The sequence below is a fragment of the Dasypus novemcinctus genome, chromosome 21, assembly GCF_030445035.2.
Source record: "Dasypus novemcinctus isolate mDasNov1 chromosome 21, mDasNov1.1.hap2, whole genome shotgun sequence".
Lineage (NCBI taxonomy): Eukaryota > Metazoa > Chordata > Mammalia > Cingulata > Dasypodidae > Dasypus > Dasypus novemcinctus.
The window spans coordinates 66,340,009-66,366,230 of record NC_080693.1 but is presented as its reverse complement, the minus strand read 5'-3'; the positions used below and the strand labels follow the sequence as shown (position 1 = coordinate 66,366,230).

The 26,222-nt window shown below is 44.9% G+C and overlaps 1 protein-coding gene across 1 annotated transcript in view; it reads right to left on the bottom strand.

Annotated features, from left to right (window-relative positions):
• Positions 1 to 3,723: 3,723 nt before the first annotated feature.
• ITGB3 (integrin subunit beta 3) overlaps positions 3,724 to 26,222 on the bottom strand; it is a 67,813-nt gene continuing 45,314 nt past the window's right edge. The window contains exons 7-15 of the mRNA XM_004447118.4: positions 25,686 to 25,781; positions 25,164 to 25,253; positions 23,527 to 23,661; positions 22,017 to 22,446; positions 14,362 to 14,584; positions 13,683 to 13,783; positions 12,703 to 12,822; positions 8,119 to 8,285; positions 3,724 to 6,536 (exon numbers count right to left, since the gene is read on the bottom strand). Of these exons, the coding sequence (XP_004447175.1) occupies positions 6,468 to 6,536; positions 8,119 to 8,285; positions 12,703 to 12,822; positions 13,683 to 13,783; positions 14,362 to 14,584; positions 22,017 to 22,446; positions 23,527 to 23,661; positions 25,164 to 25,253; positions 25,686 to 25,781 (1,431 nt within the window). The 3' untranslated portion in view covers positions 3,724 to 6,467. The remainder of the gene's footprint in view (positions 6,537 to 8,118; positions 8,286 to 12,702; positions 12,823 to 13,682; positions 13,784 to 14,361; positions 14,585 to 22,016; positions 22,447 to 23,526; positions 23,662 to 25,163; positions 25,254 to 25,685; positions 25,782 to 26,222) is intronic.

Here is a 26,222-nt window from a genome sequence, read left to right as displayed (position 1 = left end):
ACTCTGATCCTCTTGCCTCCCTCTTATAAGTACTTTTGTGATTACATTGACCCCTCAGATAACCCAGGATAATCTACTTCAAAATCCCTAAATTTATTACACTCTTTTTTTTTTTTTCCATGTGTAGGAACACATTCACAGGTTCTGGGGATTAGAAGGTGGACATTTGGGAATGGGCGTGGGGATCATTATTCTATCTACTATAGTGCTCGTCCCTTTAAGAAGTAGTGTTAAATTCCCTTCCCCTTGAGTGTGGGCTGGATTTCCTAAATTACCTCTACTACCTAGAATATGGCAGAAGTTTATTATGTGACACAAAAGTAAATCCTAAAAGTCATTACATCTTCTTCTTTTCTCTCTTGGATCACTCACTCTGGGAAAAGTTAGGTAAGAAGTCATGGGACACACAAGCAGTTATCCAAGTAGTGAGGAACTAAGACCTATTGCCAGTAGCCTGTACAGAACTGATGTTTTCTGCCAACAATCATGTGAGTAAGCCATCTTGGAAGAGGCTCCTCCAACCCCTTTTGAGCTTTCAATTGACTGCAACCCTGGCCAAAAGCTTGATTGCAACCTCAGGAGACACTATGAACCACAGCCACCCACCTAAGTCATTTCTGAATTCCTGACCACAAAAACTGCAAGATAATGTTTGTCTTGTTTTAAACAGTTATATTGTGGAGTAATTTCTTATGCAGCAATAGATTAATACAATTCTATAGGTGACATCTTAATTCACAAAGACTGCTTAAAATTCCAGCTGTTACCTCCACATTCCACCCTCTGACAAGGATGAAGGAATAAAGGAAGGCATGTTCCCACCCTTAAATGCCACTACCTGGACGCTGCACACAACTTTCATTTAAATCTCACTGTGTATGAGATGGACACGGCACACTTAGCTACATGAGAGCGCAGGGAACATAGTAATTTGTATGGGTGGCCAAGTGCCTAAATAAAAAGTAAGAGTCCTGATACTATGTGAAAGGGGAAAATAGATACTAGGGAACAATTAGCAATCTCTATTAAAATAGGTGATTGAAAAATTAGGAAAAGCAAAGTCCACCATTAGCTTTTTCTTAATGGAGTATTTCCATTGGTCAGCAAAGCAATATTTGCACATCCATCACTCTGACCGCTTCAAAGAATCATGCTAGCTATGTATGAGTCACTAAGAAAACCCAACTAATACATTAGGTAAAACATAATCAATTGAAACTTATTTCTTATAAAGTTCTTTTCAGGGACACTGCTAAGGAATAATTTACAATGGAGGTTTTACCTAAAGGTTCTTAAATTTCCTAAATATTGCTTTCTAGAAATTTATATTCTGTATATATGCTTTGCTATATTGTTAGATAATACACAGCTGATGAAAAATGTTACCTCTATGCAAGGGGGTGGGATGACATTGCTATGACACTGGAACTGCAAAGAAGGCAGTCGTGTTCCTGATTTCTTAGCTTTCCTCCCGTATGAAAGTTTTTAGGTACACACATTAATATTTCTAAAAATCCATTTAATGATCAGGTTAACCCCAACTGCAAGCATCTAAGATTGCCTCATTGTGTGTTATGTCAAACTAAAGCAAATTAGGAAACTGTATTTCCAAAAACATATTGTATTACAAAGCCAAATTTCTTTTTCAACAAATACTAAATGGCTTACTTGCATAGCATACATTGTTGCTCCCAATCTCAGTATGAATAACTGAACACACTGTAATTCCCAAGGTATCTGCTTGTGATTGGTCCCATAGCTCTGTTACTACAGACCTCAGACTACAGAGGCCAAGAGTTAAAGGATTACACATGATTTGACATACAGTTTTTCATCTTATTTTCACTTTTAGTCACCAGTTACTATTATGTAAATAAACCACAAAAGTTCATTATAGGATTATCTATGTTCATGCAATCTTTTTATGATGATGTGCTCTGTACTATGTATAGAAAATGTGTATTATGTAAGGAATTTAAGACTGAAAAGGCAAAATTTATGTCATGTGTTCTACTGTAGAAAGTACTTCAATCCCACACTGTCAGTGCTCAATCTATTTTAAATAGCGAAATCTAGTCTTACTGTGGCATCCTATAGGATAATAATGCTAATAATTAAGATTTCAATCCCATTTCCTATGAATAAATTCTGTCAAGAATATTTTCTTAATATCATTTCACACCTATCAGACTGGCCACTATTAAAAAGACAAAGAACTTCAAGTGTTGGAGAGGATGTAGAGAGATAGGAACACCTATTCACTATTGGTGGGAATGCAGAATGGTACAGCCACTGTGGAGGACTGTTTAACAATTCCTAAAGAAGTTGAATATAGACTAGCCACGTGACCCTGCAATACCACATATAACCAGAAGAACAGAGAGCAGAAGAACTGTGAGAGATATCTGCACACCGATGTTCATAGCAACATTATTCACAATTGCCAAAAGTTGGAAACAGCCCAGGTGTCCATCAACAGAAGAATGGAGAAACAAACTTGATCTATTCACATGATGGAAATTAAGCAGCTGTAAGGAGAAATGAAGTCATAAAACATATGACAACATGGGTGATCCTGGAGGACATTATGTTGAGCGAAGCAACCCAGACACAAAAGGACAAATGCTGTATGACTACACTACTATGAACCAAATATATTGTGTAACATATTGTATATTCAAAAAAAAATTTATATGTATCCAGTACATTTAAATGAGAAATATACATTTTTATTCAACTGTTTTTTTAGTTTTGAATTGTTTATATTTTCAATTATTAAATGTACAAAATAAAGTTTAAAAAAACTGAGAAGTCCAAAAAATATATAAATAGAAACAAAAATGAAAATAAATAAAAAATAAAAGTATATTTTCTTGCTTGCAGCTTGACACACATTCATTTCTTAGGTGCCTGCCAGATATCCTGTGAGTGATTCTGAGCCTCTTCTTTTAGGTTTTCAGGAGAATTTGTGTCTGTGACTGAACCCAAAAGGCCTGCAATCACTTAACTTAGAAAATGGATCAAAAGTAGATTTGGGTTTTATGTGGGTTATTCAGATTTGGTTTTCTGAATCTACCAGCCAAAATATGTTCTTAACCATATAGTAATTGAACTGACTTACTATAAACTTCTTTCTAGGTCAGGATACATATGTGACTCCTTAAATCAGTTGTTCTTAAACTTGAACATGTATCAGAATCACCAGGAGGGCTTATTAAAACAAACATTGGATCCCATCCCCAGATTTTCTGATTCAGTAGGTCTGCAGTCGGGCCTTAGTATTTTCATTTCTAATGAGTTCCCAGGTAGTACTGATAGTGCTCCTCCTGGACCACACTTTGAGATCCAAAGCCTTAAAAAAGAAGATGGACACTTAAATGGTCCTATACAATTTGCCATTGATGCTTTATTTTACAAATTAATGCTTCCTGGATGAAACCTATGCTAAATTGACATTCTGTTCTACTGAGGTGGCATAAGTTCCTAGAAAATGCCCAAATAAAAAAATAATATCCCCAACTCTTAGAACAGTAATAATCTATTCATTTTGAGAATGTTGTTATTAAAGAAAGGTTCTAGATTCTGAAACTAGCTTCAGATCCCAAAGTAGTCACAACTCTGTTACATTTGGAAACCTGCTAGTTCTAAAACAATCATTCTGTGAGGCCATGACACTTTTTTTATCCAAAGGAAACAGAAATAAAAACACAGGAAGCACTGGGCAACTTTAGTCCCATTCTTTTTGGGAAGCACTTTTAATTCACGGTTTCACAACTCAGACAGAGGAGTGGCTAGGAAGTCAGAAGGGCACGTAAATCATTTCAACCAGGAATACATAACAAAGAGAAATATCTTGAAATCATGGGTGTTCTAGGAATATCTGAGTAGTGAAGAAATGACTCCTTACGTGACAACTTGTCATCCAGAAGTCAGGAATGTTCAAAGATGTCCATTATTATCCACTGCCCCTGAGACTGGACATAAAATAATCTCCAAAAGAGCTGGGCAAAAAGAACCCATTTGGGCTGAGCTGTCTGATGCCAAAATACTATTTAAATGTTAACCCTATATGACACAAAAGCTGCCTACTATTTGCTATCTGGTGGACACAGCTAGAAGTTATTCCGACATATTAACAATCAGCATTGGTCTTCAAGGCCTGTGAGCTTCATTCCAGAAGCTCAGACAAGATTCTTACTTATATTTTATAGAAGATGTCCCACTACTACAATAGTGGACTCCCTGTCTTAGTAGCCAAAGTTTATAGTTATGTTCTAAACTTGGACTCGTGATCATCCTCACCCCTGATCCATTTATCCCTCTACCACATTTCCATTCCCTTCAGTAAAGGGTGATCCATGAGTGAGGCAGAGGTTCATTTATCCCGTTCCTAATTTCAAGTCTTATTCTCAATGTTAACATGTGGATACAGAATACAAGTTTCCACTACTTCTTATGGATTCTTCTTCCCTAATATGTGGGTGCAAATGTGTGCAAAGGGAGCTAAGAAATAAGAGCTAAGTGGAGCAGGAGATGTAACTGCTAACAGAGGTTGAAGGACAGGTTCTAAGAAAGGATGAGATTTTTTCCTTGAGAAAGGTGATTTGGAATGACATGTGCTCTTGGGAAATCCAGGTCTTCAAGATCTCCCAATTTAGAAAACAAACAGTACGAACATTGCACAGAATCTTGATGCTGCATGTTTGATACCACAGTAAACCCCAGCATCTTAGAACGCTGATTCTGAAAGAGACCTTCAAGCCTATCAGTTTTCAAACTAGCCCTAGGGAGAGGAAATGACTTGCCTTAATTAATGTTAAAGACTCCTTAGCTGCAACACTGAGACCAGGACTCAGATTCTTCAGAGTCTCAGACCACTGTTTATAGCTCTTTCTCTTGGGAAATGTGGGGAGGGGCACCTCCTGATGGTTTTTAATGTTGGATGAATGTAAACACCAATGGAGCAACTTCTACTGCTACAACAGCTTCTTTCTTTGCTGCTCAGGATAGGTCCAGTACATCCATACGTCCATCCCCACAGGATTCCAGGATGAGTGAGCCCTTGCAAACCCAGCAGATGGGCAGTGACTTGCTATAAATAATGCCAAGTGGGAGTGTCTATAGCCAGCCCAAATCTGTGTGTTTTTTTATGTTTTCCTTTCTAGTCATCAAAGAAAATTACAAATATAATACAAGTGCATTAATATACTAGCTTCTTTAGATTAAGCAAGACCTTATTGTAGTTTTAGGTGCCCCAATAAGAAAAATAAAATTAAATGGCCCTTGTGGCCTCTCAGATTAAAGACTGAATTAAAATGTGGTTTCCCAGCCCGTAGGAAAAGAGGACACACATACTGACAAGTGGCTCATCATTCCACTTCTGCCCAACAGGCCCAGAGAACCACAGAGGAATGATTCTTTCATAAGACACCCAAGAGGTAGATAAGTGCAATCAGTCCTATGGATGGGTGTAGCATAAGAGGCATAAGGTTAGGCATGTGGTGGTAGACAAGGGGCAGAAGGTCGAAAGGATCAGGGTCTGGCTCTAACCATAGCATTCTCCTTCGGAGGAGAAGCTTTTGGTCATGAGAGAAATCCCCAGCACACAGCAAATCTCTATAGCAGTGAGAGTATGGAAGCAGTAGGTAAGGAGATGGTGTTAGTCTAAGGGTGACAAACTTTGTCTAAACAAACCTCCAAGTAGAGGTCTCAATGAGGTGAACATGAAAGTGATTGTGATTGTGAATTTGGGACACTTGCAAGTCCCCAGACCATGTATGACCCCTGGGTGGCCTGCCTTCTTCATTCCAACAGGTCAAAGAATTAGGTAGCAAAGACTTCCCTTACAGGTGAGCAATGCTGGACTGAGGTAATGGCAAAAGGCATAGGCAGCAATAATGGTGCAGCTCTCTGCTGACTCTTCCTTCAGTCAGAGGGAAGGAAAGGGGCATGGGATACAGATGACACAACTGGGCTGCAAAGCACAGCATTTCCTACCATAGCTGTGGAGAGTCAGTCCCAAGAAACACAAATGCATCCTCAAGGTAGAGCCAAGGCTTGGCGTTCCTTCCTCTGGAATGAGAAGCTTTAGCTCTGCTCTTCTGTTCTGGGAGAATGGCCTGACAAGAAAAGCTGGCGTCCCACTGAGGTAATGTAGAACCCCTATTCAGCCACACGGGTCACCCTCAAGCTAAGCAGGAAGAATCCCTGCAGGAGGAATTCTGAGGACAAAGACTGAGGGCCTCCCTTTAGGATGCATCACAAGTTTTAAATTACACACTACCCCAACACATAACACACTCATACATACATGTGCAGAGACCAACACTTCTACATACTGACTATCTCCAACCCACCCCACTCCAAGCTCCATATCCCGCCCCACAGACACCGTCCTCTGTAAACATGATGGGAGAAGCTCCCACAATCCTGGAATAGTTGGATAATGCTCTGAGGATGACTGCTTGTTATGAGGCACCCCGGTAGGTGATATTGGTGAAGGTAGATGTGGCCCCTTTATACAGTGGGTTGTTGGCCTGCAGAGAGAACAGAAAATTATCTTACAGTGAAGTCCTCAAACCTCTGCTATCCTGAAAAGTAAAATTTCACTTGAGAAGTTTTGCCAAAGACACACTTCTCTAAGATATACCACAGTGAAATAGTTTAAGCCTCATTTTATCCATATATTTGGAATGGATATGAAATAAGAGGAAGAGAAATGAGGTAGAATGCCACCCAGCTTTTACTTCTAAAGGGTTAAATTCAGCACATCACTTTCTGGTGACCCCAAAATATTCTGGAATAATTTTTAGCCAATCTCTCCTATTCTCCCCTCTCTTACGCTCTCTTTTTTGCCCTTCTCCCCTTTTTACCTTATTTATGATAGTGCTAGGGGATATGGGCAAGAAAAAGAAATGTACCCAGTGGTGGTAATATAGAAACAACTTTTGCCCAACTAATTCTTAATTATTTTTTTTCATTTAATTCCTTCAAGCACTATCCACAAACCATCATGTTATCAGGAAAAAAGTAAGACCTTTGCTAAGTTTCTCAAATTATTTTCCAAGATAAAATGTAAAGATCCGACCATGCTTTAATGGTAGTTTCAAAAAACCCAAGGCTTTCTCATGTGCATCAGAGATTCAGGATGTTGTACACTGTCCTAACAGAAACATCCCAGTTTCTTGGGATCCCTGGGTACAAACTATGCAGCCACCATCAAATGGGAACAAACTTCCAGCCTAACTCTGGACATTCAGGAAGTAAATAACCATTTGGAACGTCTAGGAAAAAATTAAAATGTGGAAGATGAACCAAAGGAGAATAGAGTAAAACTAGTAATATAGAAGGTCCCCAGGAAATGCTTTGTTTGGGATTAAATTTGTATAAACTGGAAATGCAGGGAGATAATAGTACAGTCCCATTCGTAAGCTTTCATCTCATCATTTGAGGAAAAAGAAGAAAAAAATGAGGGGGAATGCCATCCTGTCACTATTTCTAAGGGGCTGCCCTACAAAGTAATTTCTTTATAAATGTAATTCCCTCCCACAATTGGGCAAGCTAGTTAGCTTCTTTGTGCTAAGTCTCCTTATCTGTAAAATGTGAATAATAGTAGTGCCCACCACTAGGGTTTTTTTAGGGATTAAATAAATTAATACAGTACAAGCAGTTAGACCAGTTCCTGGCACATGGTAAATGCTCAATAAATGTCAGCTATTATATTTTTTTCAATTTGTGGCTGAATGCTTTGGCCTTCTTTAGTATATAACTCATAATAAGTTCAACATCAGATTCTTGTGTTTGTCCTTTCTCTCAACTGAAGAGTAAGCTTCTTTTTCATTTCCTCACAGTGTTCAGAGCAGAGCTGGACACTGTTTGTGCTCAGTCAGTACTCACTGTCATGGCCCACAGTCACCCTGTGATACAGGGAGAATCACATGGTTTGTAGGAACCTTAAGGACAAGGGGACATTCAGACCATCTCCCAATTTCCAGAACAGAGGCTAACTGGAAAACTATGGTGCTGGCCAAACCTGGTCACTGTGAACACCCACTGCTTCCACATCAGGCTCTAGAACTAATGATTTAAGAAAACTCCTAGTCCAGCCCAGTCTCTTACTGTGTCCCATTTTGCTCTGGCTCGCTCTTCCTCAAATTTAGCAAACTCCTTCCGGTCATGGATGGTGATGAGGAGCTTCCAGATGAGCAGAGTAGCAAGGCCAATGAGCAAAATGGCTCCCATCACTGAAAGCAGGACCACCAGGATGTCAGGACCCTTGGGACACTCTGTCAGGAAAGAGCACAGAGCAGGGTGGTTGTGAGTAAAGCAGGAATTACTTAAGCTGGCTATGAATAAGGTCTTCTTGACAAAATAGAAGAGTACTGGAAAGGTATCTGAAGGAAACAGGGCAGCCTTTTTCTTTAATTAAAAAAAAAGAGCACATTTAGGACAAAAAATAATTTATCCCAAGTGGTTTAAATCAGAGGTTGTTGAAAGCCAGTCACCCACAGGCAAAATTCAGCCTACTCAGTGTTGGTTCACACAAGTGTTTACAAAGAATTTGATTTTGGTGCCAATATTGAATAATCAGGAGATTTTCCTCAAAATTTTTGACCTTCCCTTTAAAAAAAATCAAAAGATCTATTAACAACCTAAATTCCTGCATGAAAGAAACTGACTAGAGCTAAGGAGCAGCTGTCCCTTTTAGATGAGACATATGTTCTTAGTGTGCCATAGTCCTCACCATTCTTGATTTTTCTCCCCAAAACCAAGGCAAAGTGTGACCTGTCATCACGTCTCTGCTACTGTGGACTCTGGAGCCAGACCGCCTGGATTTGAAACGTGTCTTACCACAGACTTTGCTATGCGATCTGGGGGGAATCATTTAACCTTTCTGGGTATCTGTTTCCTATTTTTCTATGTTTAAAATGGAGAAAGTAACAACCCCAAACACTTGTGTTGAGGAAAAATGAAATTAACGTATTTAAAGAATTCAGAACAGCCTGGCAAAGAGCAAAATGCTCATAACAGCTACCATTATTATTGTCATCATTACACCCTTCTGGTCTCACTAATTTGCCTACCTATCCCCTGTAAGCATTTGCGTTTGTTACCCTGGTTCAGATATTCCCTGAGCATCCTTAGAGACCAGGAGGCCTGCCAGCCATGACAGGATTTTGAGTTCTTTCCCAAAACCTTTAGCCATCTAAAATCCTCACCCTTTTGAGAGCCAACTTCCTGTCCAGCTTCAACCAACAATCAGCACAGACAGAGTTGCCTCACTCCTCTAAGGCGGAAACCTGAGTATGCCCTGCAGAGCTGTTTCCCATAAGCTGCAGGAATCTGATGGGTGGCTTCACTCAGGTAACTCCTCAAGTGTTATGGAACTAGGTGTTTGTATATATGGATTTGGATGAGTCTGGAGAGGGAGTCATACCCACATCCACATTGTCTCTCAACTCCTTCCCTAAATATACACCCTATATTCACCACACACTACACGGAACAACCACCACCACAAAACCAAGCTGGCTATTTCCCAACCCACCAAATTTCAACCTCTCTCTATAATTAAAGGAATGCCTGGAGAGAGGAGGCGGAGGTTCTAGTGTCTGAGTTCCCAGGAGCAGAGGTCCCAGTTCTGAGAAAAACGATTATGAATTCTCTGGAAGACTGACGCAGGGCTGACCCTCAAACCTCAGGTTAAAATTCCAACTCTGCATGTTTGTATGAGAACGGGTAGAATGCCAGGAGGTCTTCATGGGGGAAAACAATCTGTTAGTCATCTCTCTTGAAAGGGGTGGATGGCAGGCTTTCTGGAAGCAGAAGACAAGATCGAGGTATCTCTGTAGGGCCCTCCCCATCACAGTGGGAGGTTACCTAGGGTCAGTTAATTCTGGGTGGTATTGACAGATTTACCAAACAAGAGTACAGGATTTCTAGTAAAATCTGAATTTCAGATAAGCAATGAATAACTTTTTAGTATAAATATGTGTATTGCATGGGACATACTGTGTTTCATCTGGCAACCCTATCTGGGAGCAATGAGGTAGCTCATTCCACATGGGCTCTGCTTGGTCAACATCAAATTCTTTAGCATCACTCTTCTAATGTCCAGCAGTGGCTCCGCCATTCAAAAAGAGCATCTGCAAGGACATAAGTTGGGGAAGGGAAGGGGAATAATCTCCTCCCCTGCTCTGGGACCCCAGCTGCTATAGTCTACTCAAAACCAGAGCCCCTGGAAATGGCTGAGAGGGGAGAGAGGGAGGTGAGGCAGAGCCTAGAAGTACAGGAGATATAAGATAGGTAACGTGGGTCTCTGGATCTGTGTTCTCATCTCCTAATGTGGTAGAAGGCGTCTACTAGTGGTAAGTCAGAAAAACTACCAACTGGAGTTATTTGTGCCATCCAGGTTACCATCACCTTTGTTTCCCACATCTTCAGGCAGTAGATTCCAGTCTCAGAATATCAAGGCAAATGATTTTGATAAGTGATACAGCAGGATCATCAGCAAGGATTGCTGTAGAGATAAGTAATATTAAGCCCCAAAGCAAAGATACACCACCCTTCTGAAAAGAAAAGGGACAAAGATACAGCTAAAGTAGGTATGGAAAACTCGATGACATGAATTATGTGCATGGGTGGGAAGGCATAGGGGAAACAGGGTCAAACCAATCCACATCTGCTCCCCGACAGAAACACACCCACACTCATCCCCCTTCAGCTTTCTCGAGTCACTAAATAAACTCAAGATGATGCTCTTTCTTACTTCTTTCTCCCTTCTAATGGGTGAGAGCTCTGGAAAGGGCTGATAATCAAGATCCCAGACAGGAAGGCAATGCTCTCCCCTCCCTCCAGAGACAGCCGCATGGTTGTGTGAGATGGAAGTGAGACATGAGGGAGCTCCCCTGGACTTTTCTGCCTCCCTTTTCTCACCTTCATCCCCTCCTTCTTTAAGGAGCCAAACTTCTCCTAGCACATTTCAAAAGGAGACAAGCCCAACTGTCCGAAAGAATACTTAGCCCTATTAATCCATTCAAAAACCATTTTCTAAATAACTTCTATGTAGATGATTGAGCTAAGTATGGGAATATAACAATAAATAAAGCAGAAACAGTTCCCACCTTCACAGAGCTCATGATCTACAGAGGGAAAGACAGTGATTAAACAAGCAATTTAAAAGTATGATGAAGGCCTTTCTAAGGGAGGCACAGATGCTATGAGAATTGTACAGGAGCATCAAACCTAGTTAGCAGTATGGAAACTGGAGATCTAAGAAGGTTTCTCAAGGGAAGTGATGTGCCTAAAGCAGGGGCAGTCAAATGTTGGAGTGTATCAGAGTTACCAGGGGCAATAATGAAGAACACAGAGGCCTACACCTGTTGAAGTAGAACAGGGCTCAGGCCTCAAGATTTCTTAAGTTCCCCAGGTGATTCTGACACATACCAGAGCTTGAGAACCAGTGGTCTAAAGCAAGGTTCAGGGAGCCAAATGCAGCCTGCCCCCTGTTTTTACATACAGTCATGCCCATTTGTTTACAGAGTGTCTAAGGCGACTTTCATGCTACAATGGCAGAGCTGAATAGTTACAGCAGAGATTGTATGGCCCACTAAGCCCAAACTATTTAACACCTGGCCCCTTACAGAAAAAGTTTGCTGATGCCTGGTCTAAAGGATGATTTGAAGATATCCCTACACCTGTAAAGAGACCACCTGATTTTGTCTTCAGAGTTTGTTCCTTTACTCCCATAAGGTCTTGCTCCACATCATAGGACTTACCCATCTGCATTGTAATTACTCATTTACATGCCTGTATCCCCCATGGCCTGTCAGGACTACTTCTGCCTTACTTCTTATTATATTCCCAGTACCTAACACAGCACGTGATATATAATAAGTGCTCAAAACTATTTTCTAATGATTCATTTCTCGATCTGTTGTTTAGGGAAAAGGAAGGAGATCAAAGTGTAAGAGGAAGAAAGCAAATCTGCTGTGTTGGGTGATGCTGGTCTGTGGTATGATGGACTCGTCCCGCTTCTAGAGCACCTTGGAAGCAAGCACTACGTTTTCAGTGTTCAGAGCAGCACTGGATAAGTGCCTCAAAAGGATCACCATATCTTGTGAGCCTAATAAGAAGTCAACAATTTGAACAATCAGGCCTTCATCCAAAGCAGCAGGCTGGTTGTTCGGAGCAACCATCTCACTTATAGAGGAGTAGATGCCTTAGGCAAAGTCCTAGAGTTCAAATTCCTTACTTTTTTTTTTTCAGTTTCATAAAATCTTTGTTGTTGAAAATAACATTTCAATTTTTTTTTAGTCAGTTTGATAGGTAAAAGAAAACATGTCTTACATACACTTCACTAAAGTTAATAAAACCGGTTATTTCATCAACTAAATTCCTTACTTCTTGACATGATCATCTAAAAATTCCATGATATATTCTGTTCCTTGGCGGGATCCTAAACTATCTTATCCCTCTCCTTCCCTGCCTTCTCTCTCTTCATCTTATTTTTGTCCTCTCGATTAGCAAATCACTTTCTTTCTAATATTTGTATTTATATGTGCCCACCTACCCAGATGACAGGCCCTAACTTATCACTTGTAAGGCCAGGCTGTATAAGCAAGGGTGATGTGTGGAAATTCCTGTCTAACACGGTTCTCTGTTTCCCTGGGACAGGGACAGGGGCCCTCAATGTTCACTGACCTGGCTCTTCCACCACATACAGGATTGACTTTCCACTGGAGTCTTCATAATACTGGAATCTGATGACACAGTCCTCCTCATTCTTATAGGTACAATTCACTGCATCCTTGCCATTATCCTCTATGGGGGTGAGAGGAAAGGAAATGAAAAAAAAAAACGGGTCAATTCCTGGAAGATGGGTCACCATCAAAGCCCACTCATGGGACTTATGGGAAAGTATATGGCAGAAAACCTCATGGCTGACATTAGACATGAAACCTAGATTTGAGATGGCTGTTGTGCAAGGCAATTGCCTCCAGATGACCCTCACTGATGGATTTTGTACCTCAAAAGCCCTTTTTAGTTCTTCCTTCTTCTGGAAGAAACATGATATAACAGTATTACACAATCTGGTTCAAAGTCCAGCTCTACCACCCATAAGCTGTGTGATCTCAGCTAAGTTACTTGACCTCACTGAGTCTCTCTTTTGTCTTCAAAAGGAAAATAGTACCCCCATCTCACAGGGTTGGAATGAAAATTAAATTGTATAAACAGTTCCTGACGCAAAATGGTGCTCCTTCCCTCTCTCCTTTTTCTTCTTGCTCAATGATTCTCAATAGTGTCCTTACTCAGCCCTTGTATTTCTTCCATTTCTGCTTCTGACCCATTGTGCTCTCCAGAGATAGACTTTTCTCTCTGACTCTTGTCATGTTTTCCAGACTTCGTCCTTTCTAATTCTAAAGGCTGGTACTCTGCCAATGAAACTCATTATTTGCAGGACCTTGCTGAGACTGTGGACTATGGGAAGCAGAAGGGGGAGGGATTGCTGAACCAATTAGAAGGGTTCAAGAGGACTCTCAGGAAAGCCAGCTGCACAACCTTCCATGAGGTAGGCATTATTACGCCAGTTTGCAGATAAGAACTGGACAGGTCGTGTGATTGAATAAAAAAAATTTGGAACCTGAGCATGTGTTTGTGACTCTAAGACACGCTGAACTTACTAAGCTCCTTCACAGATTCGATCTCATCACGGCAGTAATGGTTGCAGGTATTTTCCTCATGCAAGACGCCTCGGACAAACTTCCCACACTCCACACAATCCCTAAAGGAAAGAGGACACAGGGATTAAAGCAAGGGAGGTGCAAAACCAAGAGTCTCCCAGTCCATCTCTGATCTCCATAAACCCAACAAGCTGTTCTACCTTAGTTAAAAAAAAAAAATTCTGTAAGACAATCCTGGGGACCAAAATAGTCAACACTGGAGTTCCAGGGTGGGATTACCCTCTTCACCCATTGGCAGGCCCTGGCAGCCAAAGGCCCCCCGGTCCTTCACTGAACTTCTTCATGTCCCATCCAGGGCTATAACAGGAGGGTGAACCCTATACCACTTCTGGGAGCCATAATGTCCGAGCCAGTTACACAATTTAGGAGCTCAGCACAAAAAATGCAGAGTCCTTGTTCAAAAATTACTAAGAACTCTTGAATCCTCTACTGTTAACTCTACCTCTTACTTCTCCAGAAATTTCAGTGGAAAGACAGGAGCTAGCCATTTGGCTGGCGCAGACTCAGCTTCCGAAATCTTTGATGTGTAAGAGATAGAACCTAGAGATTTGGGGACCCTAGTCTGAAAGACCCTCTCCCACCCCACAGCCTCCCAACTCTCTCCAAGCAGCCCACTCACTTCTTAAAGGTACAGGCATCAGGGCAGGTGGGACACTTCTCACAGGTGTCCCCATAGGAGCCTGGCTGGGTGCAGATGCAGCTGCCGCATTCGCACTTCCCTCGGCCGCTGCAGAGCAGTCCGTTACTGGACATGCAGGTGTCGGTGCGTGTGGTGCAGTTGCAGTAGTAGCCAGTCCAGTCAGAGTCACAGAGGCAGTCCCCACAGCTGCACTGGCCATGGCCTGAAAGCGCACAGCCCGAGGGGGCGGCCCAGCTGGTAAGTACCCCAACCTCAGGATGGCAGGCTGCTCTTCTAACCAAACAGATAATGGTCCTCCTGGTGGCAGGCAACTGGCTCACGACCAGGGGAGCCCTACCCAGAGGGAACAAACTCAATTCTCTGGGTGTCTCAAGGTATGGCAGAACTTGATCTCAGTTACTGTGGAGCAAAGAAGTCTCAGAAACTAAACATCTCTCACCCTTTCTCTTGCCCTCTCCAGAATTAGCCTTCTCTATCAGCTTCTAGCTTAAGGACCAGAAGCAAGATCTTCAGCCCTGAGGGCTGGAACAGTACTTAGCCACAACCCTAAGCCTTGATGGGGCACTCAGTAGCCTTGATGGTGTGACCTAAGAATGTCAAAAGGGCCCTCCATGTCCCCAAAAACTCTCTCTCATTGACCTGACCCGGGGATGCTCCCCTCTCCTGCCTAAGCTGAGAGGCCTACCATTGTTGTCACCTGGTTGGGTTAGATAACAACAAAGGGAAGAAGGAAGCAGACTGGACCAATGGATAGGGCGTCTGTCTACACATGGGAGGTCCGTGGTTCAAACCCCGGGCCTCCTTGACCCGTGTGGAGCTGGCCCATGTGCAGTGCTGATACGCGCAGGGAGTGCCCTGCCACACAGGGGTGTCCCCCACATAGGGGAGCCCCACGTGCAAGGAGTGTGCCCTGTAAGGAGAGCCGCCCAGTGCAAAAGAAAGTGCAGCCTACCCAGGAATGGCGCCGCACACACGGAGAGCTGACACAGCAAGATGACACAACAAAAAGAAACACAGATTTCCGGGCCGCTGATAAGGATGGAAGCGGTCACAGAAGAACACACAGCAAATGAACACAGAGAGCAGACAACTGGGCGGGTGGGGGGGGGCGGGAATAAATAAAAAATAAATGTTAAAAAAACAAAAAACAAAAAACGAAGACCTCAGTTCAAACAGGCGGGTCCCCTCACACTAACAAACCAGCCGCCAATGTCCACTATTCTGTTTCTCAGGTCAGCTGGTTGTCACCTTGCTAAATGAGAGGGAGGCTCTGAGGGAGTGTACACAAGACAGGAAAACTGTATAAAGGGGGAACAGAGGACCAGAGGGATCCAGAGCCCAGGGGTATGCCAAACGCCTGAAAAGGGAGGTGCATGTAGAGCGCCCTGAATGCATGGGCAGATGGGATGGGGCGCCCGGGGGTGCTGAGAGAAGGCACCAAGAGCCCATGGAAAGGGCCACGCGGGCCAAGTAAGCACAGACAACAAATTTAGCCTGCTTCATGGTGGGCCGAGGGCCAGGACTGTCAAATAAATCCCATGAATGCCACGGAGAAAAGAAGTCAGATAATGAGAGATGCTGAACAGAGCAAGAGAAGAGAGAAAAAGAGAAGGCAACTCCTATGGTGGACAGCAGCAGAGGCGACCCCTACAAGGAGCCCGGTGCCCAGGGGTCTCCCCCAAGCCTCTGCTGCTCCTCCTCGCTCCTGCCCCTGCACTCGAAAGCTGCAGAAAACCCACTACGGTAAATAATACAATTATAGTAATACTGTTCCATCAATTGTAACAAAGGTACCACATTAATGCAAAATGCTAGTAACAGGAAACTGGGGGCAGGAGGGTGTATGGGAACTCTGCACCTTCTGCATGATTTTTCTGTAAATTGTAAAGCTCCAATTTAAAAAAAAAAATTTTTTTTTAATTGCAAAACCCACTCAACTGCCTCTGGCCTGTCTGTCTTGTCCTGGTCCTCTTCTCAATGTCACCCTCATTACATCACATATGGCCTTGGGAGCAAGGGGACGGGCTGCCTCAGGAGGCATTTAGAGAAGAAAGCTGTATCTATATTTCAAGCTAACCAAGGAAATAAATATTACCCATGGAAGGAAGTGCCAACAATACTAATAATGGCAGCAAACATTTGTTGAGTGCCAAGCACTGTAGCCAGGGCTTCTCGTGTGTTATCCCATTCGTTTCTTGCAGCAGCTCTGTGAGATCAGAGAGGTTAAGCAACTTGCCCAAGGCCACACAGCTCATAAATGATTAGGTCAGGACTTAAACTCAGGTCAGTCTGACTTCCGATCCCAAAAACTCAGCTTCTATGCAGTACTGTAAATAATGTTTTTCACTATTTGTTCTTATATGGTCTTTCCATGAGACGTCTGTGATCTCTAGAGAAAATGACTTTAACCAGTAGCAGATGGAGCCAGTTTTTATGGATGAGTCTTCACTTTGACCAGTGAAGTTGAAAGAAGGGAATCAGGGAAAGCCCGATAACTAGGTTTGATACCAATGAAAGATTTAGAGCAGGGGTTCTTAACAAGGCATCCATGAGCTTGAACTGAAATTCAAAAAAAACATTATTTTGGGGAAGTGGATTTGGCTCAACTGACAGAGCATCCACCTACCACATGGGAGGTCCAGTGTTCAAACCCAGGGCCTCCTGGCCCATGTGTGAGTTGGCCCACACACAGTGCTGATGCATGCAAGGAGTGCCGTGCCACATAGGGGTGTCCCCTGCATAGGGGAACCCCACATGCAAGGAGTGCACCCCATAAGAAGAGCAGCCCTGCGTGGAAAAAGAAAAGTCCAGCCTGCTCAGGAGTGACGCAGCACACACAGAGAGCTAACACAGCAAGATGATGCAACAAGAAGAGACACAGATTCCCAGTGCCACTGACAAGAATCCAAGCAGACACAGAACACACAGCGAATGGACACAGAGCAGACAACAGGGGGTGGGGAGGGGAGGAAAAAAAACAACATTATTCTTGTAGGAATGTGTAGGTGTGGGTATGATATATTTATTAAATAACACACAGTATAGTACAGACTTAGTAAAGAGTCCATGGAATAAAAAGATTAAGAACACCTGATTTATAGCACAGAACACCTTAGGAATTCAAAAGCACTGAATTATTCAAGGTCAGAATCTGGATCAAAGGGCAGAAAGGGAGTTTCTGGATACTAACTTTCTGGGCATCAGTACAGACATTTCCATTCCCTGTCCCCCAAGCCAGTGCTGTTCCCACGGAGAAAACTGGTGGGGGAGTTAAGGTTGCTTAAATGTAGGCATATTCAGTTAGCAAGCCTTCAAAAACTGGCTCCTAAAGCCTGCAGAAAGGTGACTCATTCTCCAGCACTCTGAATTAGGAAGTGGATGAATAATAAAAGCCTGATGGGCCCTGGGGAGGTGGAGAAGGTGGGACATGGCTAGGTTCAGACAGTAACTATCTGGCACCTACTGTTCTCCAGGGCCTTGTTGGGCCCAGTGCATGTCTCTTGGTCACTGTGGGCCCCTCAGCCAGTGACCCCAGCACCATCCTCTGGCAGTCAAGCCTCAGATACATCTTTGCTGCCTTGGAAAGAAATGTCTACTCCCACAGAAGGATGGGGAACATACCCAGCTGCCAAGTATTTCTGGAGAGGAGGGAATTGGGGGCTGGCAGGGGAGCAGGGAAAGAAGGGAGGACCAGTGCTTTAGGTTGGTTCCCTAGAAGTTCAGCTCGAGGTGAGACTTCTTGTTCAAGTGTCACACTGAGTAAACAGAAGGAAGGTAGAGAAGCAGGGCAGGGCAGGGTTAAAAGCAGCAAGAATATGGTCCCAGCCAGAGGCACATCAGCCTGATCCCACAGTGGGCTCTGGTGCATGACAGCACCAGGAGGCTGGTCTTACCCTGATCTAAGGGAGCTGGCCTGTTTATCGGTCATTGGCAGCACAGGTCAGCTCAGGGCAATTTTCTGGAGAAGGGATGGCTGTGCACTGTTATCAGTCAAACCTCAGAAATGAGGGATGGGTGTGCCAGCCAGCATCCACTGCACCCTTCCTTTGGCCATAGCTCTGGATGGGGAAAGGCCTACACCAAAGGCCTGGCAGCACTCAGAGGCCTCGGCCTCCTCTGCGAACCCTGTCCACAGTATTTCCATTGCAGGGCTAAACAAAGTGATCTTTGAGAACATGGTCTGCCAGGCTATCCAGGGAGTGAGGCTGGGGGTAGAAGTGGCAGGCCAGACCCAGCAGCTGACCCCAAGTCCTTAAAAGATAGGAAGCCAAGTGCATAATGATGCACGACTCCTCCTGCAAAAAGAGGCTGGGCCGGGGCCCATGGGAGATTCAGGGAAGGGGTGAGAAATGAAGAGAAAGGGTTTGAGAAAGAAGAGGAAGAAAGAGGAGGACAGGAGGGTAGGAGGCAGGGAGGCAGGGGAAGGCGGGAGAGGGAGGTGGAAGGAAAAGGTGGAGCAGGAGTTTCACGCTGGAGGGAGTGCACTCACTCTCCCTTTAGAGAGAGCTAGGCCTTCTGGGCTCCGCTCCTCTCCTTTACGAGTCAACTCTTCCTCTGAGATGCATCAGACATCCCACTCCGCCATGTAGCCTCCCAGGCCTCCCTTGTCCACAGTGAGTCTGCCTCCTGTGAATTCCTCCAACATTCTCCCAGGACACCTCACTTGTGGGATCTGCAAGATTCTGCCTCTTGTCATGAATTATCCTTGGTGTGTTTAATGAGGGGCGAAACTGCCTTACGCACTGCTCTGTGTCCCATAACACCTGGCTCACAAAGGATGCCTGATCTGTATTCAGGGATGTGGCAAGTGGAAAAGTCCCTTAGGGACAAGGATGCTAATAATGAGCAATCACAAAGACCATGTCTTCAATGGAGAGGGGAGGCAGGGCATAGAGGAGACCCAAGGAACTGGCCACCATGCTGAGAGGCCAGGGGCTAGGGAGACAGCAGAGCCATGGCACTCCCAATGCTGAGCCCCTGCTTGTGGCAAGGGGTAGGCCACAGGGCCAGCAGCTTTGGGGAGGGACAATGATGATCTGGGCTACTTGTTCCCAGGGGTCAGGAACCATGACCCCCTTGTTCACCCGTATGGACCCAGTGCCTGGCTCAGAGCAGGTACTCAGTGCGTGTCCCTGAGCGTCTGCCACTGGAGGATAGGATGACAGCACCACAGGGCCCAGAACTGGGCTGGCTGGGCACCGGCACTCTAGCAGGAAGGCCGCTGAGTGGCTGGATCTGCTGCCTGGGGTTCCCTTGTGAATTAGACTAGAGCACATGGAGGACAAACTGTTCCTGCACCAGTAGAGGCAGGAACTGGGGCTCCTGGCCTTGGCAGCTTTGCTTTGTGGCTTCAGCAGGGCCAGGAGCCAAAGGAAACACACTCTGGCTGGGATGGCTCTCACAGTCTCCACCACACCAGGCACAGTCAGTTGGGGGATGGGGAGCAGGGAAAGGCCTCTCCCTCCATCCACTGAGCCCCCAGCAGGTGGTCTTTTCACCTCCCCTAGGGCAACCCTCTCTCCCTCAGCCCCACACTTCTCCCCACTAGGTCTTCTACTTCAAACTGACCCATTTCCTTTGGTACTTTGAATATGACATAAATACTACTAAATACTAAATGAAAGTGTATTGAAATCCTTGCCTCCACGCCCTTCCCCAAACTGCTGTTATTTGTGTACGTACATCTTTGTGTACCTGATTTCTCTTTCCCCTAATCTATTCTTTCTCCAATCTCTCTCAAATTTTGTTGGCAGGAATAAAGGAAACAATGTTGTAGATAATAAGTCACTTTTATATTACTTTGGCATGATTTAGAATGCCACATATTTTCCTTTCTAATCAAGTTTTAAAAAAAAAAAAAAAGGCTAATGGGCTGATGGTAGAGTTAAAATGAACATCTGTGAGTATTAGTTCAATGCTAATGAACCCAACCTGGGTCAGAGATTTAATCACCATAAGAGACAATTAAAATCTTCCTGTTCCATGGGCCACAGAATACACCTATATCCCAGTCCCAACCAATTTGCAAGTGTCTGCAGATCAAATCTGACATAAAAGGGATTAAGCTGGGGAAGCGGATGTGGCTCAAGCGACTGAGCTCCCGCCTACCACATGGGACGTCCCAGGTTTGGTTCCTGGTGCCTCCTGGAGAAAACAAGCAAGATAGCAAGCTGGCATGACAGGCAGGCGCAGCAAGCTGATGCAACAGGGAGACACAAAGAGGAAAGACAATGAGACACAACAAAGCAGGGAGGTGAGGGGGCTCAGGCAATTGAGCACCTCTCTACCATACGAGAGATCCCAGGTTCAGTTCCTGATACCTCCTAACAAGAAGACAAGCAGACACAGAGGGCACACAGTGAATGGATACAGAGAGCAGAGAGTGAGCACAAAACAACAAGGGGGGAGGGAAATAAATAAATAAATAATAATAATAAATCTTTTTAAAAAAGATGGATTAAGCCACAGTGGTTATGGCCCAGCAAAAACCTACCCCAGGTGCCCCAGTAATAACTCAAACTGCCTATTTGCCCTGCAAGGGTATTGCCTGTATGTTTGCACATAACAAGACTACATTAAAATTAGTTCAACTCTGGCAGGGGAAATATGCAAGGAGTGACCTCTGGGGCAAGGAGAAACCAGCCTGAGAATGTCAGTGGACCTCAAGATTTTACTGAATTTTGTCATGAGAAAGACAGCAACTCAGCATGCTGCAGGTAGAAGCCCTCAGAGTGATACTCCCCAATCTGTAAGCTGGGAATCTCTATGGCAGCACCATCCAGTAGAACTTTCTGCAGTGTTGAAATATTCTACATCTACACTTTCCAATACGGTAGCCACTAGTCAATGTGACTGTTGAGTGACAGAGAAACTGAACTTTTAACTTTATCTAATTTTAAATAAAGAGCCACATGTGGTTAGTGGCCACCATACTGAACCACACAGATCAGAATCTGAAAAGCAATAGTAATAGCAACAGTAGTAGTAACAGTAATAAAATAGTGCTAACATTAAACAGTTTCCTATTTTCCAGGCAGTATTCTGAGTGTACTAATTCATCAAATGTGCTCCAATGCTTGCACATATACTACTATCCAAGTCTTTTGTGATAAAAAGATAAATTTGAAATTATTAACTTTACTATACTTTGACATCATTTATTTTCTAAATCTATAAATACTGAAAATTTCATTACCATCAGTCAGTGATTTTTTTTACCCTAAAAAGGAGCTGTTCCTCAATCCCCACACCCAAATAATAATACAAAAGGAGCTGTTCCCTATACTTTAGAAGATTAAGAACCAGTGACATTAAACATTAGCAAAGGGGACAGATGAAAGAAAAGAAGACTGAAACTACCTTCACCTTAAGATTCCACCCCCCACCCCCTTCCCATGCTGTTCTAGGGCAGCAGCAGCCTGGAAAGAGAGGCCCGTGAGAAAGGACCCAGGGAGCTGAGTGGTTCTCTGCTTTTCTGCCACTGGAGAGCACCACCATCCACAGCTCTGCCCGCTGGGCTTCCCTGTGTGGGCAAATTCCTTGCTGTGCCCACTTCAAGCCCTTGGCCTATGTTTCCAGAGGTTGCAGGTGTGTGTGTGTAACAGGGACAGGTGAGGGGGTGGAGTTCTACTCACCCGAGCACATCTCCCCCCTGTAGCGGACACAGGAGAAGTCGTCACACTCGCAGTACTTGCCCGTGATCTTGCCAAAGTCACTGCTGTGGCAGACGCACTGGCCGCAGAGGCACTCCCCCCGCTGGCTGCAGGCAGGCTGGCCCTCCTGGGGGCTGCACTCATCTTGCTGGGAGGGGCGGTAGTCCTCCTCTGAGCACTCACACTGGAGCCCCAGCCAGCCAGGCCCACAGCGGCACACCCCACACTCAAAGGTCCCATTGCCGTCGTTGCAGCGGGGGCTGTCTGGCTCGGCCTGGGCTTGGCAGGCACAGTCGCAGTCAAAGGTGACCTGAACTGTGAGGCTGTCCTTGAAGCCCACGGGCTTGATGGTGAAGGACTTCTCCTTCTCCTGGGGGCAGCCACGCACCTTGGCCTCGATGCTGAAGCTCACCTGGATGGGAAGCCAGAGCTCATTTAGAAACAGGTGGGCCCAGTTAACACTCCAGCCCTGGAGAAAAAGAAGCTGCTCCCTGCCCTGCCATGGGCTACCCAAACTGACAGTGTCATTCTCCCATGGTCTGGAGTTCCTCAGCCTTTCCCACTCCCACCACCTGCAAAGCAGAAACAGGAGCACTGGGGTAGTTGGTCTGTCATGATATATATGGTTGGATTCAAAGACGCAGTTTACACCATGAAAGAGAAGGCTGTTCATTGGTTTGGCTTTTTTTTTTAACCACTTGTGAATAAACCAGCCCGAGCAGACCAGAATCTATGGTCCTGAATGCTCGGCACTGGCCTGCTCAGCTAGCTCTATGGATTACACAATATCAGCAGGACACACAAGGCAGTATTTTGTACCACTAAGAGGCCAACCCCATGCTCAGGGTCCACTTCTCAATTTCTGTAAAATGTTTCATCACTCATGCAATCAAGCACATTTTGCCTGTGGGTTCATGTGCCCAGGAGCTCTCTCTTGCTCCTTCCCACCTGCCCTTCTCCCATTGGGCAGAAGAAGAGGAAGACAAACCAATAAGGAAAGCCCTGGAAGGACTGAAGAGGCAAAAGGAGCACTTGCATTTTTGCATTTTAAAATTGCGTAAAGGCCGGCATTTTTGCCTGTTTGCTGTTGCATCTTCAACAGCTAGATCAATGTCTGGCACACAAACAGGGCTCAATAAATATTTATAGAATAGGCTACAATGCCATTTTACATTGTCACGTGGCAGAAAGAAAAGCATTGGGGAAGGGTGGGGGCTAAAGGTAAGGAATATTTTCATTTGCAATCAACTTTGCATAAGCAAACAGAAATAACTTACATGCAAATATTTTTGAAATCCTGATAGTGAAGTTCACTCAACAAAGATTTGGCAACAGACGCCTCAGAGAAAAAGATTGGCAGCTCCATGACCTCTAACATGTAGTGACCTTGAGGAAGAAGGTCCAGGGAAGGAAGGGGTGGGGTGCCCACAGGTGTGCCAAAGCACAGGCTAGGGTCAGAGCTGCAGCCTGGTGCCTGCCCAGTCCACCTCACCGTGTCTCCAATCTTGAGTCCAACACAAGATTTGAGCCCTGGAATGACCTCGTTGTTGAGGCAGGTGGCGTTGAAGGATAGAGACAACTCCTCAGGGAGGTCACGCACTTCCAGCTCTACTTTAGAGCGAATTTTCTGAGCAGAAAAGGGCAAAAGATGGTAAGGAACTGAGCTGATGGGAAATGGAAAAGAGTTAATTCTATCCCCAGTAAAATCCAGGTGGCCCTGGACTTCCCCTGGCAGTGTCAGATGCTGAGGTTTGCCTAGAAGCTACTGGAGCACTCCTAGGAGCCTCAGTTTCCTGCTCTCTCTCTTTTTTTTTTAAGATTTATTTTATTTATTTACTTATTCCCACCCCCCTTGTTGATTGCATTCACTGTCTGCTCTCTGGGTCTGCTCGTTGTCTCTTTAGGAGACACCAGGAACCAATCCTGGGACCTCCCATGTGGGAGGGAGGCACTCAATTGCTTGAGCCACCTTAGCGCCCTGCTTTTATTGTGTCTCTCATTGTCTTTCCTCTTTGTGTCTCCTTTTTTTTTTAGATTTTATTTCTTTCTCTCCCCTTCCTACCCACTGCCCCCCCCACCATTGTCTGCTCTCTGTGTCAATTTGCTGTGTGTTCTTCTGTGCCCGCTTGCATCCTCGGTGGCACCAGGAAACTGTGTCTCTTTTTTGTTGCATCATCTTGCCGCATCAGCTGTCCATGTGTGTGGCACCACTCCTGGGCGGGCTGCGCTTTTTACACAAGGGGCGGCTCTCCTTGCAGGGTGCACTCCTTGCACGTGGGGCCCCTCATGCGGGGGCCCCTTGCACATGGCAGCTCTACACGTGGGCCAGCTCACCACATGGGTCAGGAGGCCATGGGGATCAAACCCTGTACCCTCCCACATGGTAGGTAGACGCTCTATCAGCTGAGCCATATCCGCTTCCCTTTGTGTCTCCTTTCGTTGTGTTATCCTGTTGCATCAGCTCCCTGCACCTGCCTGTTGTGCCACCTCGCTGTCTTGCTTGACTTCTCAAGGAGGCACCGGGAACCAAACCTGGGGCCTCCCATGTGGTTGGCAGGAACCCAATCACTTGAGCCACATTCACTTCCCTCCTGCTCTATTTCTTGCCCAGGAACCTGCTCCCTCACCCTGTCTCCATGTGTGTCTAGGCAGGTTCTGGGTAAAATCTGAACCAGCAATAGCCTCCCAAAGGCCTCGGGGTACATAAAGGAGGAATGTCTTGGCTAATAGCAAATTTTACCTAATTTTTAATCAGCCTTGCCTTCCTCATGGCCCATCTCTCTCTTTTCCCTATCACTGGAGCCCAGCAACTGTCACTGTGACCCAACAATACCAGGGTCCTGATCCTTCCTATCTACCCACCATCCCCATCCCTCTCTCCTTTCCACCACCTCTTAAGCTCTCCACCTGTTGTCCCTGCTGAGCCCTGGCATTCCTTGCTGGGCCATTTCTTTCTTAGAAGGTTGCTTCACTCCTGGTGCTGGCCATTAACTGGCCTCTGGGAGCATAAGAGGAAGGTAGTAAGACTAGGTAATGACCTCGCAGCCAAGACTCCCAAATCTGATCCCTGCTGGGTAAAATCAAGTTAGCCGGACTCTCAGCAGGCCCAGCCTAGCCCAAGACACTTACCCCATAGGCATCTACAATGAGCTGGAGGACATTGCTGGAATCTGCAGACAGAGTCCCCACTGTGGTTCCTGGAATAAGCTCACTATAGTTCTAGGAAGGAAGACAAAGATGCCAAGGGCTTATCAGAGGAGAGTGGTGGTCTCAAAAGACCTTCCCCAAACAAGATGGAGAATTAGTGATAGGTATGAGACACTTTACTTGTTACCAGGAATGTAGCTAGTAGTTTTCAGCCCTAAACAAAATTATAAAGTGTCTCTTATACTTCTCACACCAAATTTCTTCCCCTCCATAACCTCGAACATCATCAAGTCCCTCCTGATAGGTTCGAGGTTGGAGGAGAGGCTCACAGAGAGGAATCTTCAGATCCCTGGGAACAGGCTGGAGGAGAGACTTTTCCAGTTGGTGGCCATGGCCAGTGCTAACATGGGATCATCGTTCAGATACAGGCTCCCCTGGGCTGGCTCCCCAGGGGTAGGTCCCCCCACCCATCCCTACTGCAGGAAGCCCCGAAGGCATAGTCACCTGGTAGAGATTGACTACATCTTTAGTCACTGCAAAGATCAAATTGATGTTTTTCTGGGATAGCTTCTCAGTCATCAACCCCAGAGAGGGATAATCCTGGAAAAGGAGAGTTGGGGGTAAATAAAGAAGTCCCATCTACCATCCCTGTATTCTAAGCCTTAGAATTTGGCTGATACAGAATGTGGCCCAGATAGTGTTGATGCTTAAACTTTTTTACCCCATGATCAAAGTGGGATTAAACCCAGTTGTGAACTCCAGGGACAGATGAAAAGGTATAGGCCAGAGGTGCCCAAAATTCAGCCCCTCTGTCTTCCTACTTGAATTCAACGTATTAATACTATGGAGCAGCTTCCATGGTCCAGGCACTGGACTAGGCCTCATCATTTTGAAGCTTTCCCCATTTTGAAGCAGATGACTTTGGCCTGGCTTTCATGATCCTGCTCCATGTGGCTTCAACTTTCCTGTCCTACCCTCATTCACTACTCTCCTACCTCCACTCATCACTGACTTAGCCTGCTCCCCCCCTCCCACCTGGAA